General features: G+C 45.3%; 1 protein-coding gene across 2 annotated transcripts in view; it reads right to left on the bottom strand.

Annotated features, from left to right (window-relative positions):
* Positions 1–16,509, bottom strand: part of DSCAM (DS cell adhesion molecule) — a 738,786-nt gene that overhangs the window by 589,493 nt on the left and 132,784 nt on the right. For both annotated transcript variants that reach the window (XM_053565720.1, XM_053565722.1), the window contains exon 3: positions 10,119–10,265. In XM_053565720.1, the coding sequence (XP_053421695.1) occupies positions 10,119–10,265 (147 nt within the window). The remainder of the gene's footprint in view (positions 1–10,118; positions 10,266–16,509) is intronic.

The following is a 16,509-nucleotide window of genomic DNA, read 5'->3' as shown; positions in this document are numbered from 1 at the left end:
GTCAGATGAGATCATAATGATGGTCCTAGTCTGACAGGATCAGTGTCCTCACAGGGTCAGATGAGATCATAATGATGGTGCTAGTCTGACAGGATCAGTGTCCTCACAGGGTCAGATGAGGTCATAAAGATGGTCCTAGTCTGACAGGATCAGTGTCCTCACAAGGTCAGATGGGATCATAATGATGGTCCTCGTTTGATAGGATCAGTGTCCTCACAGGGTCATATGAGGTCATAATGATGGTCCTAGTCTGACAGGATCAGTGTCCTCACAGGGTCATATGAGGTCATAATGATGGTCCCAGTCTGACAGGATCAGTGTCCTCACAGGGTCAGATGAGGTCATAATGATGGTCCCAGTCTGACAGGATCAGTGTCCTCACAGGGTCAGCTGAGGTCATAATGATGGTCCTAGTCTGACAGGATCAATGTCCTCACATGGTCAGATGAGATCATAATGATGGCCCTAGTCTGACAGGATCAGTGTCCTCACAGGGTCAGATGAGATCATAATGATGGTCCTAGTCTGACAGGATCAGTGTCCTCACAAGGTTAGATGAGCTCATAAAGATGGTCCTAGTCTGACAGGATCAGTGTCCTCACAGGGTCAGATGAGGTCATAAAGATGGTCCTAGTCTGACAGGATCAGTGTCCTCACAGGGTCAGATGAGTTCATAAAGATGGTCCTAGTCTGACAGGATCAGTGTCCTCACAGGGTCAGATGAGGTCATAAAGATGGTCCCAGTCTGACAGGATCAGTGTCCTCACAGGGTCAGATGAGCTCATAAAGATGGTCCTAGTCTGACAGGATCAGTGTCCTCACAGGGTCAGATGAGGTCATAAAGATGGTCCTAGTCTGACAGGATCAGTGTCCTCACAAGTTCAGATGAGGTCATAATGATGGTCCTAGTCTGACAGGATCAGCGTCCTCACAAGGTCAGATGAGGTCATAAAGATGTTCCTAGTCTGACAGGATTAGTGTCCTGACAAGGTCAGATGAGGTCATAACCATGGTCCTAGTCTGACAGGATCAGTGTCCTCACAGGGTCAGATGAGCTCATAAAGATGGTCCTAGTCTGATAGGATCAGTGTCCTCACAAGGTCAGATGAGGTCATAATGATGGTCCTAGTCTGACAGGATTAGTGTCCTGACAAGGTCAGATGAGGTCATAATGATGGTCCTAGTCTGACAGGATTAGTGTCCTGACAAGGTCAGATGAGGTCATAACCATGGTCCTCATCTGACAGGATCAGTGTCCTCATAGGGTCAGATGAGCTCATAAAGATGGTCCTAGTCTGATAGGATCAGTGTCCTCACAGAGTCAGATGAGGTCATAACGATGGTCCTAGTCTGACAGGATCAGCGTCCTCACAACGTCAGATGAGGTCATAACGATGGTCCTAGTCTCATAAGATCAGTGTCCTCACAGGGTCAGATGAGCTCATAAAGATGGTCCTAGTCTGATAGGATCTGTGTCCTCACAGAGTCAGAATAGGTCATAACGATGGTCCTAGTCTGACAGGATGATGGGAAGGGAAGGGTGAGAGAGTAGGAGGGAAAGGAAAGATGGGAAGAAGGGAGGGAAGGAAGGAGAAATAGAGTAGTGTTCAAGTTGGCAAAAGGAAAGGTCTCTTTAAAATTGGGCGACATTAGTGACATAGAAATACAGTAATTACTACAAAGATGATGGCAGAGGTGACAACTGATGAAATGGAGGTCACAGAAATTTGGGGGAAGGGCTGCGGCCACAGCAGGGGTGGGGATTACCCTGGAAGGAAAGAGGACCTCTCCTGGGAGAAAGCACATGAAGTCCAGCAGTGTTTGAGGCTGGACGGGCCTGCTGGGAACTGTCCCCAGACTCCACCAGGGAAAGGCGTCTGATCTTCTGAACAGTATGCCTGGAGTTGAGATTGAAGTGCTTGCTGACCCTGAGGAGAGGCTTGGGGAAGACGCCTTCGGCAACACAGAAGGGGTCTACAGGCGGCACCTGGAGGTCTGGAGCAGGAGTGAAGGGCACTCACAGGAGCTGGCCGTCTCGGTGTGCCCAGGTCCAGTGGCACCTGGCGGGCTGAGGAGGGGCTGGAAAATGGTGGTGGCTGCCTAACCTGAGGGATTCCTGGTGACATGGTGACCCAGGAGAGGGAAGGCCTTGGCTGCTAGACTTGGTCCTGTTCCTTCTGCCCAGGAGTAAAGCCGCAAAGGGCTGACAGCCATGGAAGTTCCTGGTAATTTTCTGCCAACTGCTGAGGGACTTCTTCCACTTGGCTCAGCCTGGCCCAGTGCAAAGGGAACAGAGCCAGGGGCTGAGCCTGGGACAATCCACATTTATCTCTGGGCTTGGTGATACCTTGTTTCACACCAACCTCTCCAGTAGCTAATAAATTATTCTGAGTCAAAAATTATATTTCTAAATCTTGAATCCTGTTTTCTCTTACTATCGCACTGCTGCCTAAGCAAATCCTGGCCTCTGACATCTGATTTTAGCTTATTGATAATAACGCTAATGGTATTGGTGCTATTACTGTCTAATATTTATGAAAGATGCTGTTACTCTCTGCAATGTTCCTGAAAGAAAAAGAACTCCCAGATGAACAAGAGAATACGCTGGAGTCCACATTGTACCCGGTTGGCTTTGCTGGCCATCTGTTTCCTGTGTCTAGAAAGAACCAGACCTCACGGGCAGTGAGGAGGGAAGGCAGGGGATCCCCAGTAGCCACACACAAGACGAGCTACATTTACACGCAAGTGGAGCCAGGAAAGCATGTTGGGGACATTACCAATGTGGGGTGTCCCGTTCTAAAGGCTGGACACACCTGGATACTAGGCAGTAAAGCTCTTAAAGTAAATATTTCCTATTCGCTTGCTTTCTCCAGCACTCAGTGATGGGACATATTCAAAAAGTGATTGTTGAATGTATGAAAAGAAACGAGCACTGTGGAGGGCAGAGTTAACACGGCAGCTCTGAGGCTGTCGTCCTCACAAAGGCCTGCATAGGTGACCCTCGGCTGGTCTGGGAACTGGGATTCTGGCAGGGTTCTCCCACCCTCACTGACAAGCACAGCCTGGGACCTGAGCTCCGCAGATGATGCTGTGTGCACTGAGCTCCTGCTGCCTGCCGGGCATCTGGAGTTGGGGTGCGTGCCAGGCACAGCGCACCTTTGTGACCAATCCCAGGAAATCCGCGGACTCCCTGGTAGACGGCATTCCACCTTCTGTCACATCTCCTTTCTGGGGGATTCAGTGCACCCGTGGGATTCTGCAGGGGCTGGCACCCGTCATCCTCTGAACTTCCACTCAGGGGCCACTTCCATTTGCTGCCTTTGCTGCACACACTAACCCCAGCCAGAGACACAGCTAGAAGGAGAGCCTTGCAGGCGAACCAAACCTCGGGGAACCAAACCCCTGACTCATGCATAAAATATTCTGTGCAATTAAATCTAGGAAGGAAAAACTAGCTGGGATAGTATTTGGCTTAAGCTATGGAATATTTAGATTGGGATTTTAACATCCTGCCTGTGACTGGTTACTGTGACAGTGAACCAATGAGGCCATTGTTTGTCCACACCAGAAAGCTAGGACAAAGAAGACAGGGACAAAGAGGGACAGAGGGAGATGCCTTCCCTGCGATCGCCCCGCTTATCTGTGTCAGATCCGTAATCAGATGTCATATTCTCCAGGAAATATGCAGAGCAGCAAATCCAGGGGCATTTTTAGCCGAACTCAACGACCCACACCTTCTTAGCAGGCAGCATTTTACACACACACATGCATGCCACGCACACCACACACAGACCACATACGTATGCCCACTCCACACACACACACCACACGTAGTTTCTGAGTTTAAGAAGGGAGCTGCTTGCTCTCAGGAGGTCCATGCCCAGCAGACCTCCTGCTCACTGTGCCTGCCCGTTCCCAGTGTCACATAGTCCCTCCTGCACTGTCAATGGTCAGTACTTAATTACTCTCAGCCATGGAGTGACAAGTAAGAGCTAATCCAGTGAGAAACAGACTTAAATTACGGTGCAATTAATAGTTTAAAATAGAAAAAGACCAAGGCCCTCACTCCCTGTGCACCTTCACGTGGAACCTATTTTTGTTTTCTCACTTTCAAAAATATGGCATGGTCCTACATCTCTCCACCCGTCCACGTCCAGCCTGGGGTTGACCTCCTAGGCTAAGAATGATTTCCAGTGTTTTGAAATAAGGTTCTATTTACTAAAAGTCAATATAAGTAAAAGATTAGATGATAGATGATACATAATGAATAAAAAAAGTTTTTTCCCCATTTCCACTTGGTCCTATGCATCTGTATTTGGTGAATGTTGAAGAAATGCTTCTTTAAATCTGCAACTCCCTGGTTCTTTTGAAATCAAAGGTGAGCCTTTCAGGTGACTCAGTGTGCAATTTGAGGGCAGGCCTGGGACTCAACAAGTTAGCAACTGGAAGAGCCGAGTAGGAGATAACTTTGCAAATGCTCAGTGAGTACCAGTGAAATGAAAATAGAATTGTCTTAGAGAAGGGGAAGGTTAACTTCTGTAGTAGGAGAACACACACGTGCTGACAGCCCCCGACAGCACCACCCTTATGTCCCCCCAAACTGTGCTCCTCATCTTCCAAGTAGTCCAGAGAGCATCCAATCTGCTATTAGCTTGGATTTGCAGAAACATGCTTAGGGAAAACCTTGCCTAATCTGGTTGACAGTATCTATAATTTAATTGTTTCCCCCTCTCTAAAATACAAACAAAGATTTTCTTAAATCATCACAGTCTGTTCTGAAACCTTCCCTACTTCCCCCAGCAAAATCACTTGTGTGTGCACTCACACAGCAGCAGTGACAGCACAGGGACGTCCCCACGCTCCTTACAAGCAGAAGCCACCTCTGCAGGGTTCTGGGCAAGGACTGCTCCTTAAAGCCCAGTCCTGTGTCATCTCTGGTGCCCAGACAGAACTCCAGTACCCAAGGACAAGGACACACGTTTCATGTAAAGTGCTAGGCTTATGTCCTTTGATATTTCACATGGGCAGAAAATTGTTCACTTTTCCTCAAAACACATCAAAAAGATAATCATCCTTGGACCTGCATTCATTGATCCTAAGAGATAAAATTCTCCGTGAGTCATCACTAATAGAGGTATCAGATAGGAAATAATGTAACAGAAAATTGGGCCACTGCTAAAGAGGGAGGCAGTTTCTCTGGGAATAGGTAAATGTTTGCTTTTTCCATTTTCCAAATCCGCTTACCCTTGGGCTGTGTCTTTGATGTGAATGTAGCTGAACCCCTGGTGAGATACTCACAATTTTATCAGAAGAAACAGAAACAGAACCCTGGGCTCACTTATTGTGGGCACCCCTAATCGGGAAGAAGCTCACAACAGGCTGTCAAGGGAAACCCACACGCCCAGCTGGCATCCTTGTTCCCTTGCAGGACGTGCCTGAGCATCTCAACATCAGCAGTCACTCCCAGAGCACACTGCTATCCAAACTACTCTACTTTTATTTGGCTACATTAATTTTCTGATATTTTAAAAGGCTTTCACTGTGACTTATGGCAAGAGAAGAAGGGACCAGGACATCTAAAAAATGCAGAGACCCATTGTGGCTGTTGATTTTTCTGGCCCACTTGAGTGAAGTAAGAAGACACTAGGTCAGGACCCGCATGTTAACTGCCTGTTGGATGGCGGGGTGTGTGCCTGGCCCTCGGGGCTCTCTCTCTGCAGGTGTACTCCCTGTCATCCCAGAGGCATCCCAGGGTGAAGGGTAACCACATGGGAAGGGCCCGAGCAGGCAGTGGAGGAGCATCAGACATTAGGACCTTTTCTTCCTTTGGGGGACTCCGAGTCCCCCACTTTCTGGTTGCTGGAGTGTTCTTTCAAAGATCACTCACAACAGCTGAGCTCATCTATGTCCTTGATATTGGTGCCCTTGTGACCTCCTATGACAGAGGTGCAGGACTTGACTCCTGAGTCCATGTGCAGGTAGACCAAAGCCCCCTTTCCCCCCAGGAAGAAGTGAGTGCCGGACCTAAATGGTAATACACTCAGGGAAGCCACCACCAGGACCCACGCAGACACTTCGTGCCCTGACAAGAATGTAACCCAGCCAATATTTTCTCAACCGAGATAAAAGACAAAACAGCAGTAAGACATACTAAGAGAAACCATTTGTTCATTTTTATAGGAAAATACCAAAATTTTTAATTATTTTTTTGTTGAAAAAAATTTATAGAAAACAATCATCCATTTACCCTAGCCAAGATTTCCAGAGTCCCTGGCCTAGAGATTCTCGCTCTTCTGTTCAAAGCAGGCCTTTGCTGCCATGGCCACCTCCAAGGATGCTCCTGACCCTCCAGGCTGAGCATCCAAGATCTGGACAGCCAAGCCCCACTCTGAGCAAGCAGCTTCCTTCCCAGCCCCCAATGGGCACAGCAGGGGCCACAGCCTATTCAACCTCCACCTGCACCAGCCGGAAGCTCACTGCGCCAGGCCAGGATCCTTACACCCTCTGATACTCACGGCTGAGTCAGCAGCTTTTCTCCACAGGGAGAATTCACAACTAAAGGAAGGGACAAGTTCTCCGCCGGATCCCAGCAGGCTGAAACGTCTCTGTAATACACTGGGTGCTGACCATGCCAAGGAATAAATCTGAACTAGCTCAAGAGGAGACACAGGGTCTATCGCTTTATTTACAAAGCAGAAGCCGAACAACCTTTTCCAGACCCTCTGCTGTGCCTACAGCTATCAGGATGTCTTTCTCAGAGCTCCCTGGCCTAATTCAGGGCTAACTCAGGGCCTCTGTGCTGTGCATCCCCAGAAGCCAAGAGTCTCCAGCACGTCCCCTGTAGCAGTTCAGCACCTTGGCATGTGCAGAAAAGGGAGGTCCCGGGGTCTGCTCTCAGTGCTCCACCCAGCCCGCTGCTCATGTGGACGGCAGAGGAAGGCTAAGCTCCGCTCACCTGTGCCCTGTCCTGGCCACCAAAGAGAAAACTAATCCTGTTCCACCTAATCATCTGAAAATTTGTTTATTTATTTATTTATTTTTATTTTTTTGTAGAGACAGAGTCTCAGTTTACCGCCTTTGGTAGGGTGCCATGATGTCACAGGACTCACAGCAACCTCTAGCTCCTGGGCTTCTACGATTCTCCTGCCTCAGCGTCCCGAGCAGCTGGGACTACCGGCGCCCGCCACAACGCCTGGCTATTTTTTGGTTGCAGTTCAGCCTGGGCTGAGTTTGAAACCGCCACCCTCAGTATATAGGGCCGGCGCCCTACTCACTGAGCCACAGGATTCCCAATGTTTTTAACCATCTGTCACCTCCAGTGACAGTTTCCTGGCAGTTTTGATGGGTGGAGCTCAGGTACCAGGAACACGGTTCAGCTGAGACAGTGAACAGCTGCATGCTGTGTTATAGGGCTGAGCTTCCAGACTTTCTGCTTACAGATTGTGACACTATTCGGGGCCCTGCTGTCATTTACAAGGTCATTTTTTAATTATAGTTCTAATAGACTCAGGTTGAATAAAATCTCAATCCCTCCCTCTGCCTCTCTCTGGATTACTGACAAACAGACCTTGTTTCTGATGTATTGCTCAGTAAGATCAACACTTATGCTATATTTGTTTTCTAGATGTGATTGCAAAGAAGAGAAAAAGAAGCCAAGTGCTTAGCCATGACACATGTGGTAGCTTTTAAAATTTTACCCAAAGATGAAGCTCCAATGCATGACTGGGGCGGGACATGGGAGCTAATGGTCCCACCAGCAAGATGCAAACCACATTCTGCATGCCAGCATCCCCTCCACTTGCCAGATACAAAAATTCCTTTTTCTTTTTAATTAGGTTCACATTGGAAGGAAGAAAAAATAAAGTCTATTCACATAGATCACAAAAAGTTTAACACCTACATACAGGTCTACCCCTAATTAAAGGTATCCAAAAAACAGAACACATATTACACTAGCTAGATAGGCATGTGTGGGTATATAAACCCTCCTGGTAAACATTTCCATTTCTCACTCATATTTCTAGTTCTTCCCTCCTTTCAGGCACACGCGCCATGGAAATCAGACATGACCCTAAGACTTGGTTTGACCAATTAAACATGAAAGAAATGACATGTGCCAACTCCAGGGGAAATAGTGGGAGACGGCTTGAAATTCTCCTGCATTTCCTTCCTCTGCAGGGCAGCCCCTGAGGCTGTGAGTTTGGATGGCAGTTTTATAAGCTGGGGGGCCTCCATTGGCTTGGGCTCCTGAGTCCGGGAGATTGAAAATATAGCCCCTACTGGGGAGGCTGAGGCAAGAGAATCGCTTAAGCCCAGGAGTTGGAGGTTGCTGTGAGCTGTGTGATGCCACGGCACTCTACTGAGGGCCATAAAGTGAGACTCTGTCTCTACAAAAAAAAAAGAAAAGAAAAGAAAATATAGCCCCAAATTCTACCCCTCCCTCATCATGTAACTTTGAGGACCCTGTGACTAAGCTTAGAGGATTGTTTTCAATCTCTCCTCCTGTCATTAAAATGGCCCCTGAGGAAAGATTAAGATCATTGAACTTTGAAATTTAGCCAATTGTATACAGGTAAATCTCTGTTCTGATTATTGCAATCCTATTTCAGGTCTTAAGCTTACTGATTTCAATATTCTAAGTTAACACACTATGAAGATTAATCAACATAACAGCAAGGAATTTATTATTCATTGAAGTATGAGGGGTTCAGAATTCAGTGTAAAGACAAATTAAAAAAAACAAAAAACTAAAAGCTTCCATTACATGTAATAGTCTATTGCACCCCAGATTCCTTTAATGTACTTTAATGACAAAACATTTCAGTTTTGATTTGGATCTTTTAAATTGGCTAAATTGGCTTCTAGTCTTTCAAGTACAGTAACCTAGACTCTCCAGCGAACCAATAAGCTGAAAAACAAAAACAGTATGGCGCCATGAGTGCTTAATTCCAAATTCTTCTCTCTGTAAGTTGATAAAATGTTGCTTCATTAAGAATTACATTAAAATTCACGTCGTGTGTGTGTGTCTGGGTGTGTCATGTTCATGTTCACACCTGAGTGCCTGGGGACTCGGAGAGAAAAGCAACTCTTCCCACCCCACATTAGACACAGCCTAAGCTCACCACAGTTCTTTTCCAACAGCATCCAGCACATTTTCAGAGATGCTAACGGCCTACCCTGGGATGCATAAAACAGGAAACCAAGCACCACGCTGACAGTGGCCGTCCCAGGTCAAAGTGCAGAGCACAAAACCAACTTCAGTACCATTGGGAACAAAGAACCCCCATTTCTTAGGGTTAAATTCAACTCTTGTCTTTTCTGGACACCAAATATAAACCAAGAAATTACTCACGTGCAAATAAATATTTCAGTGTTGACTATGTATTCTTAATAGAATCTTCACGCAACAGGTCAGTCTAGACCTAGTCGTGAGTATGGAGTCTCTGTGTTTAATCTCTTTTTAAGCTGCCATCACACAACTTTCATTACTATTACTTCACAGTTTCTTCTAGCACGTCATTCCCCATTACCATTTTTTTCTAATTTCCTTTAACATTGTTCATTTATTTTCTTAGTCTTTTAAAAAACCGAATTCTATAAAGTATCATACTGGCATAATAATTTCAATGTATTGACATTATAAGTCTCTAATAAGAATGTCTGGAATAACGAGAGAGAGAGAGAAAGGAAGGTCAGAGATGGCAACATAACTCTTAAAACATTAGAAACAGCTACAGGGCCTCGGATCGGGGCTTCCATTGTTTCAGAGTATCAGTCACATGTGTACCCAGGAGGTCTTTCACAGACACACAACATGACTCCTCTGTTTTTAGAAGCAGAAGTAAAACCATCATTTCCTCCTAGAAATTAACGTAATGGCTATATTTATAGCACAGGTAACACATACGTATCTAGCAATCAATTTTCCAAGAATATCCAAATTGAGCCATTGTAAACCAATCTAAAATCCTTGTATCAGGTTTATTTATAAAGCAGCATCAACCCTTAGGAAACTAATTCTTCATCATATCATTACATAGATGGAAACCCGATTCCGTCACGGAAACGCCCTTTTTGGAAGGTAAGCCCGGCACCCTGCAGGGAGACGCAGCGCCTACCTGAGACAAGTGAAACAGTGTCTTTCTCCCATGAGACGACGGTGATGTACGCCTCCACGGAGGAGGGGATAATGCACTTGAAGACCGCGACATTGCCTCTCATGGTTTTCTGGTCCTCCACACGGACTGTATAGGGCTCCCGTAAAACTGCAAGGCAGGAAGAGGACCCCGGGTGAGGCACAGTCGGCAGGCTCGCCCGAGCGTATCTGTCATCACACATACAGGGCACCATATGCACACCAATCGCATAACAGATTTATTGGAAAAATGCTGACACGGATACTGCATGTCTTTTGCGTCCCAGCTTGAAAAAACATTCACGCCATTAACAATATGCTGTTGTACAGCAGCAAAGCCCAACCCAAACAGTTAATCACCCCCCGAAAGGCATCATAACGTAGGGATCAGCTTCTTAGAGGTGGAGTCACCGGCTCAGGGAAGTCACGATGACGGCAAACTGCTTTTGGTACTCTGAGGACAAAGGAAGAATTTTCTAACTATAAAAAAAAATTAAAAATTCAAGAAAGATAATCTTTGCTGTGCATCCTTGAAAATTCTGAGCCAATTAAAATAGTCCTTCATAGCAAATATTCTTTTTTTTTTTTTGAGACAAAACCTCAAGTTGTCACTCTGGGTAGAGTGCCATGGCATCACAGCTCACAGCAACCTCCAACTGCTGGGCTCAAGCGAGTCTCCTGTCTCTGCCTCCCAAGTAGCTGGGACGACAGGCACCCATCACAAAGCCTGGCTATTTTTTGGTTGCAGCCATCATTGTTGTTTGGCGGGACCAGGCGGATTCGAACCTGCCAGCTCAGGTGAATATAGCTGGCGCCTTAGTCACTTGAGCCACAGGCGCCGACCCCATAGTGAATTTTTTAATGATAGCTGCAAAGATGTACATTATGCTTCCTACTGCTTAGGGAAGAATGCTAATTAGAGAGCTGCCCAAACACTTTCAAACATCACAGCACCTCTTTAGGACTTCCAGACGTCTGAGATGGGAGGCAAGGTGGCACCCGCGGCCAGTGCCTGCCCCTACCACTCAGGAATTGGGAGACAGCGAGCAAGTTCTCTCCCCATCTATAGATGCGGATGATGATGATAACGTCTGCCCTACGGGGCAGCTGTGATGAGCCCATCAGTCAGGGCGATGGAGGCTCAGAACAGCACCTGCCCTGCGTAAGTCAGGGTAAGGTCACACTTACCAACACCCAGAGACGGATGCCCCAGTGTGGGCAAGATCTGTCTCCAGGGATAAGATACCAGTGAATCAAGTCCAACCCATATGTCCAGCTTTACTTCTGCAGGGCTTTATCCTCCACAGATTTAAAGCAAGGGCATTGTAGCGAGAACCTACTCAAGGTCTCAATTCTATAAGTCTATTATTTGATATAATATCCACAGAGACAACTTGCTATTCAATCATCTAATCTCATGGTATTGGGCACTACTGGGCAAATATGTGCCCAGAAACATCACCATGAAAATGATTTCAGAAGACACTAGCACAGCAGCAAATCTAGGGGTGAATCCCTCAGGAAAATCCAGGCACAGGGGAGCTCCCTGGAAGACTGCTAAGGTCGGTGCTAACTGTGTACTGTGCTGAGGGTTTTGGTAGCAGTTACACTTTGATAAGAGCTTTGCAGTCTCCATTTTTAACATTAGAATTTAATTTTTTTTTCCCAACTTGGAGAATTTTTTTCTTCTAAGTGTAGGAATCTTCTGAGTCCCTATCCTTGTACTCTGTGTGCAGTATAAGGTGAGGGTCAAGGTAGCAAGTCCACACCTCCAGCAGGAAGCCCAGCAGGCATAACTCAGGGTGCCCAGAGTCTGGCCTCAGCAACATGCTCCTTATACATGGGAGGGAAGTGCCTTTGTGCAGAAACACACCTGCATAAATAGCCATGTGAGGGAGCTGAGGTCTACAGTCACGGTTTGGGAAGTTGGTTAATAAGTGAGTATTAGGGTACAGTGAGGAGCAGAAGATGGAGAAGAAAAGGACAGAGGATGTAGGACAAACAGGATGACCCAGAAAGTCCACTATCCCAGGACGGGGGACGGAAGGAAGCAGGTGTGTGATTACCACCTAAGCTCATGTGTATACGTGATGCCTATTCCCATGTATCAAATCACCCCATCTCCCCAAACCTTCAGCAGGCTCTGCTTTACACAGTAATAGCTCGTAGAGAGGAATTTTTAATGAAATCATGGAAAGCGGACAAGAAGAAAATGACTACTATTATTAAGCAAGGGGTCCATGGACATACCTCAGGTTATTGCTTTTCATTTCATTGTGCTTTGCGGATATTATGTCTTTTACAAATTGAAGATTTGTGGCAACTCTGTGTCAAACAGTCTATTGGTGATATTTCTCCAACATCATGTGCTTACCTCCTGTCTGTGACAGAACTTGGTAATTGTCATAATATTTCAAAACTTTTTATTGTTTTTATACCTGTTAGGGTGGTATGTGAGCAGTAATCTTTGATGTTACTACTGTAATTATTTTAGTGTGCCTTGAACCATGTCCACATGATATAGAAAACTTAATAAATGTTTTTTCTCTGACTAGTTCACCAATTGCCCATTACCTATCTCTTCCCTTCTCCTCAGGCCTCCTTATTCCCTGAGAAAAAAGAATATTAAAGTTACGCTAATTAGTATCTCCACAATGGGGCTTGAAGTGTTCAAGAAAAAGGAAGAGTTGCATGTCTTTCAGCTTAAACGAAAAGCTAGAAATAATTAAGCTTAGTTAGGAAGACAACTCAAAAGCTAGGCTGAAATCTGGGCCTCTTGCACAACCAGCCAAGTTGTGAATTCAAAGAAAAACTTCTTGAAGGATTTTGAAAATGCTGCTCCACTGAATTCATGAATGACAAGAAAGTGAAACAGCCCTATCGCTAATGTGGAGAAAATTTTAATGGTCTGGATAGAAGGTCAGACCAGCCACGATATTCCCTTAAACCACAGCCTAATACACAGTAAGTCTCTAACTCTCCTTAATTCTATGAAGGCTCAGAGAAGTAAGGAAGCTGCAAAAGAAAAGTCAGAGATTAAAGGAAAGAAGTCATGAGATTAAAGGAAAGAAGTTACCCCCATATCATAGAGGTACAAGAGAGGCCACAAGTGCTGAGCTGATATAGAAGCAGCCACAAGTATTGAAATAACCTTTGGTAACTGATGAAGATGGCTACAGAAAGCAGCAGACCTTCAATGTGGATCAGTCTTCTCTATTGGAAGAAGTCATCTAGAACTTTCATAGCTAGAATTGAAAAGTTAATTCCTTAGAAAAAGTAGCTGACTCTCTTATTAGGGGCTAATGCAGCTAGTGACTTAAATTTAAGCTAGTGGTCATTTACCATTTTTAAAACCCCAGAGCCCATAAAAACTATCCTAAATCTACTCTGTCTGTACCCTAGAAATGGAACAGCGAAGCCTTGAGACAGCACATCTGTCTATAGCATGATTTAGTGAATATTTTAAGCCTACTGTTGAGACCTACTGCTGAGAAAAACATATTTCTTTCAAAATATTGCTGCTGATTGACCATGCACCTCATCATCCAAGAAACCAGGTGGATGGACCAGGAGATGAATATTGTTTTCATGCCTGCTAACCACATCCATTCTGCGGCCCATGGAGCAAAGTGTGATTTTGACTTTTAAGTCTTATGATTTAAAAATACATTTTGTGAAGCTGCCATAAAGGGTGATTCCTTTGACAGGTCTGGGCAAAAAAAGTTGAAAACATTCACCACTCTAAATGCCATGGAGTACATTTGTGATTCATGGGAGAAGGTCCAAATAGCAATATAAATAAGAGTTATAAAGAGTTGATTCCAGCCCTCATGGAAGACTGATGAATTCAAGACTTGAATGGAGAAAGTAATTGCAGATGTGGTGGAAATAGTAAGAGTAGAATTAGCAGTGAGGTCTGAAGATGTGACTAAATTATTGCAATCTCATGATAAAACTTGGAAGGATGAGAAGTTGCTCCCGTGGATGAGCAAAGAAAGTGGCTCCTTGTGATGGAATATTCTCCCAGTAAAGACACTGCAAATGTTATAGAAATGACAACAAAGGATTTAGACAATTGCGTAAACTCAGTTGATAAAACAGCAATAGGATTTGAGAAGACTATCTCTAATTCTGAAGGACAATCTACTGTGGGTAAGAGGAAAAGTGCAGTGATATAACAAACTTCCTTTTCGTCTTTTTGAAAAAACAACCACCACCTACCTCAACTTTCAGCAGTGCCCACCCCGATCAGTCAGCAGCCATCAATGTGGAGGCAAGACCCTCCATCAGCAAACCAACTATAACTTGCTCAAGGCCCAGATGAGTTTTAGCTTTTTTTAGCAAAAAAGTATTTTTTAATTAAGGTATGTACATTATTTTCTCAGACATAATGCTATTGCACACTCAGAATACGCTATGGAGTAAACATAATGTTTATATGTACTAGAAAATTAGAAACTTCATGTGACTTGAAAAGTTCAATTGCAGCACTGCCTTTATTTTGTGTAGACCCAAGCCCGCAATTTCTCTGCAGTATGCCTATATGCATCCCTATGAGCCTCAATTCTTTAAAAATGTAAAACATTTAAAATACAAATATCAGTAAACAAAGAATAGCCTCATTTTGTGTTTTACTATGAAAATTAATTTAACCAAATCAAAGCCAACAGCACATTTTGTGAGGTCCAGAGGAAAATGAAAATAAATCTAGGGCTCCTTATCTTCAAGGAAGGAGAAAGTGTCAATAAACATACTAAGATATAAAACTAACTTTTTCTGTGGTCTCCCTCTCTCAACCTGTCGTATTTTTTATTTGCTATTCAATGTCACAGTTCATTGAGCAGGATAATCTCCAGGCAAGTTCAGACCCTCAGCAGCACCCAGGGCCCCTGCCTCATCAGTGGGCACACACAACCCACCAGCTGTGGGGTTCCCCCTCCTACCAGCTACCATGCACTGGGCTGATGAGCCAACCCTGCATGTGGATGGGAATGCCAGTCTCCACTGCTCAACTGCCCACTGCCCCAACCCACGGTGGACCAACAAGATCCCCTAGGGATCTCCACCTCCATGCCGGGACACTCAGCATCTAGGTTGGAGGCAGCCAGGCAGCTCACAGTGAATGAAACCTATGCCCAGTACCTTACACCATAGCCGCCCTCACTAAAATGACTACCTACACCCGGAGGTGCCTTTCACCTGAGCCGCTTCACCTAAATACACACCTGGCAATGGGCGGTGCCTTACACCTGAGCCGCTTCACCTAAATGCCCACCAGCACCCAGTGGTGCCTTACACCTGAGCCGCTTCACCTAAATGCCCACCAGCACCCGGTGGTGCCTTACACCTGAGCCGCTTCTCCTAAATGCCCACCAGCATCCGGTGGTGCCTTACACCTGAGCCGCTTCACCTAAATGCCCACCAGCACCCGGTGGTGCCTTACACCTGAGCCGCTTCACCTAAATGCCCACCAGCACCCGGTGGTGCCTTACACCTGAGCCGCTTCTCCTAAATGCCCACCAGCACCCGGTGGGGCCTTACACCTGAGCCACTTCACCTAAATGCCCACCAGCACCTGGTGGTGCCTTACACTTGAGCCGCTCTCACCTAAATGCCCACCAACACCTGGCAGCCAATATTTCCTTCACCTCAAAATAGAAACAGTATCTGCCTTGCATGACTGTGCGGATTAAAATAAAAAATGGTTTTAAAATTATGTGGTGCAGTTTCTAGCACATAATCACTTTCTTCGTGGGAGTCTTTCTGAATGTGGGTAAGAGGATTCAACCTGAGATGCCTGAAGCTGAAATAGGGTGAAAGGGTGAAATAGGGACAGCCTTTAAATATACTAGGAATGTGCTCCTGGGCCCTGGGAAGGCACCATAGCACGTCTCTCTCTCTGTTGATTCTAGTTTCACCTTTATCTTTTTTTTTTTATTAAATCATAACTGTATACATTGATATGATCATGGGGCATCATACACTCGCTTCATAAACCATTTGACACATTTTTATCACAGTGGTTAACATAGCCTTTCTGGCGTTATCTCAGTTACTGTGCCAAAACATTTACATTCTACATTTACCAAGTTTCGCAAATACCCCTGTAATATGCACCACAGGTGTGATCCCACCGATCCCCCTCCCTCTACCCACCCCCCCCTTTCCCACTTCCCCCTATTGTTAAGTTGTAGCTGGGTTATAGCTTTCATGTGAGAGTCCCAAATTAGTTTCATAGTAGGGCTGTGTACATTGGGTACTTTTTCTTCCATTCTTGAGATACTTTACTAAGAAGAATATGTTCCAGCTCCATCCATGTAAACATGAAAGAGGTAAAGTCTCTATCTTTCTTTAAGGCTGCATAGTATTCCATG

The sequence above is a fragment of the Nycticebus coucang genome, chromosome 16 (assembly GCF_027406575.1).
Source record: "Nycticebus coucang isolate mNycCou1 chromosome 16, mNycCou1.pri, whole genome shotgun sequence".
Taxonomy (NCBI): domain Eukaryota; kingdom Metazoa; phylum Chordata; class Mammalia; order Primates; family Lorisidae; genus Nycticebus; species Nycticebus coucang.
The sequence above is the reverse complement of the archived record's forward strand: the minus strand, read 5'-3'. Positions and strand labels throughout refer to the sequence as shown.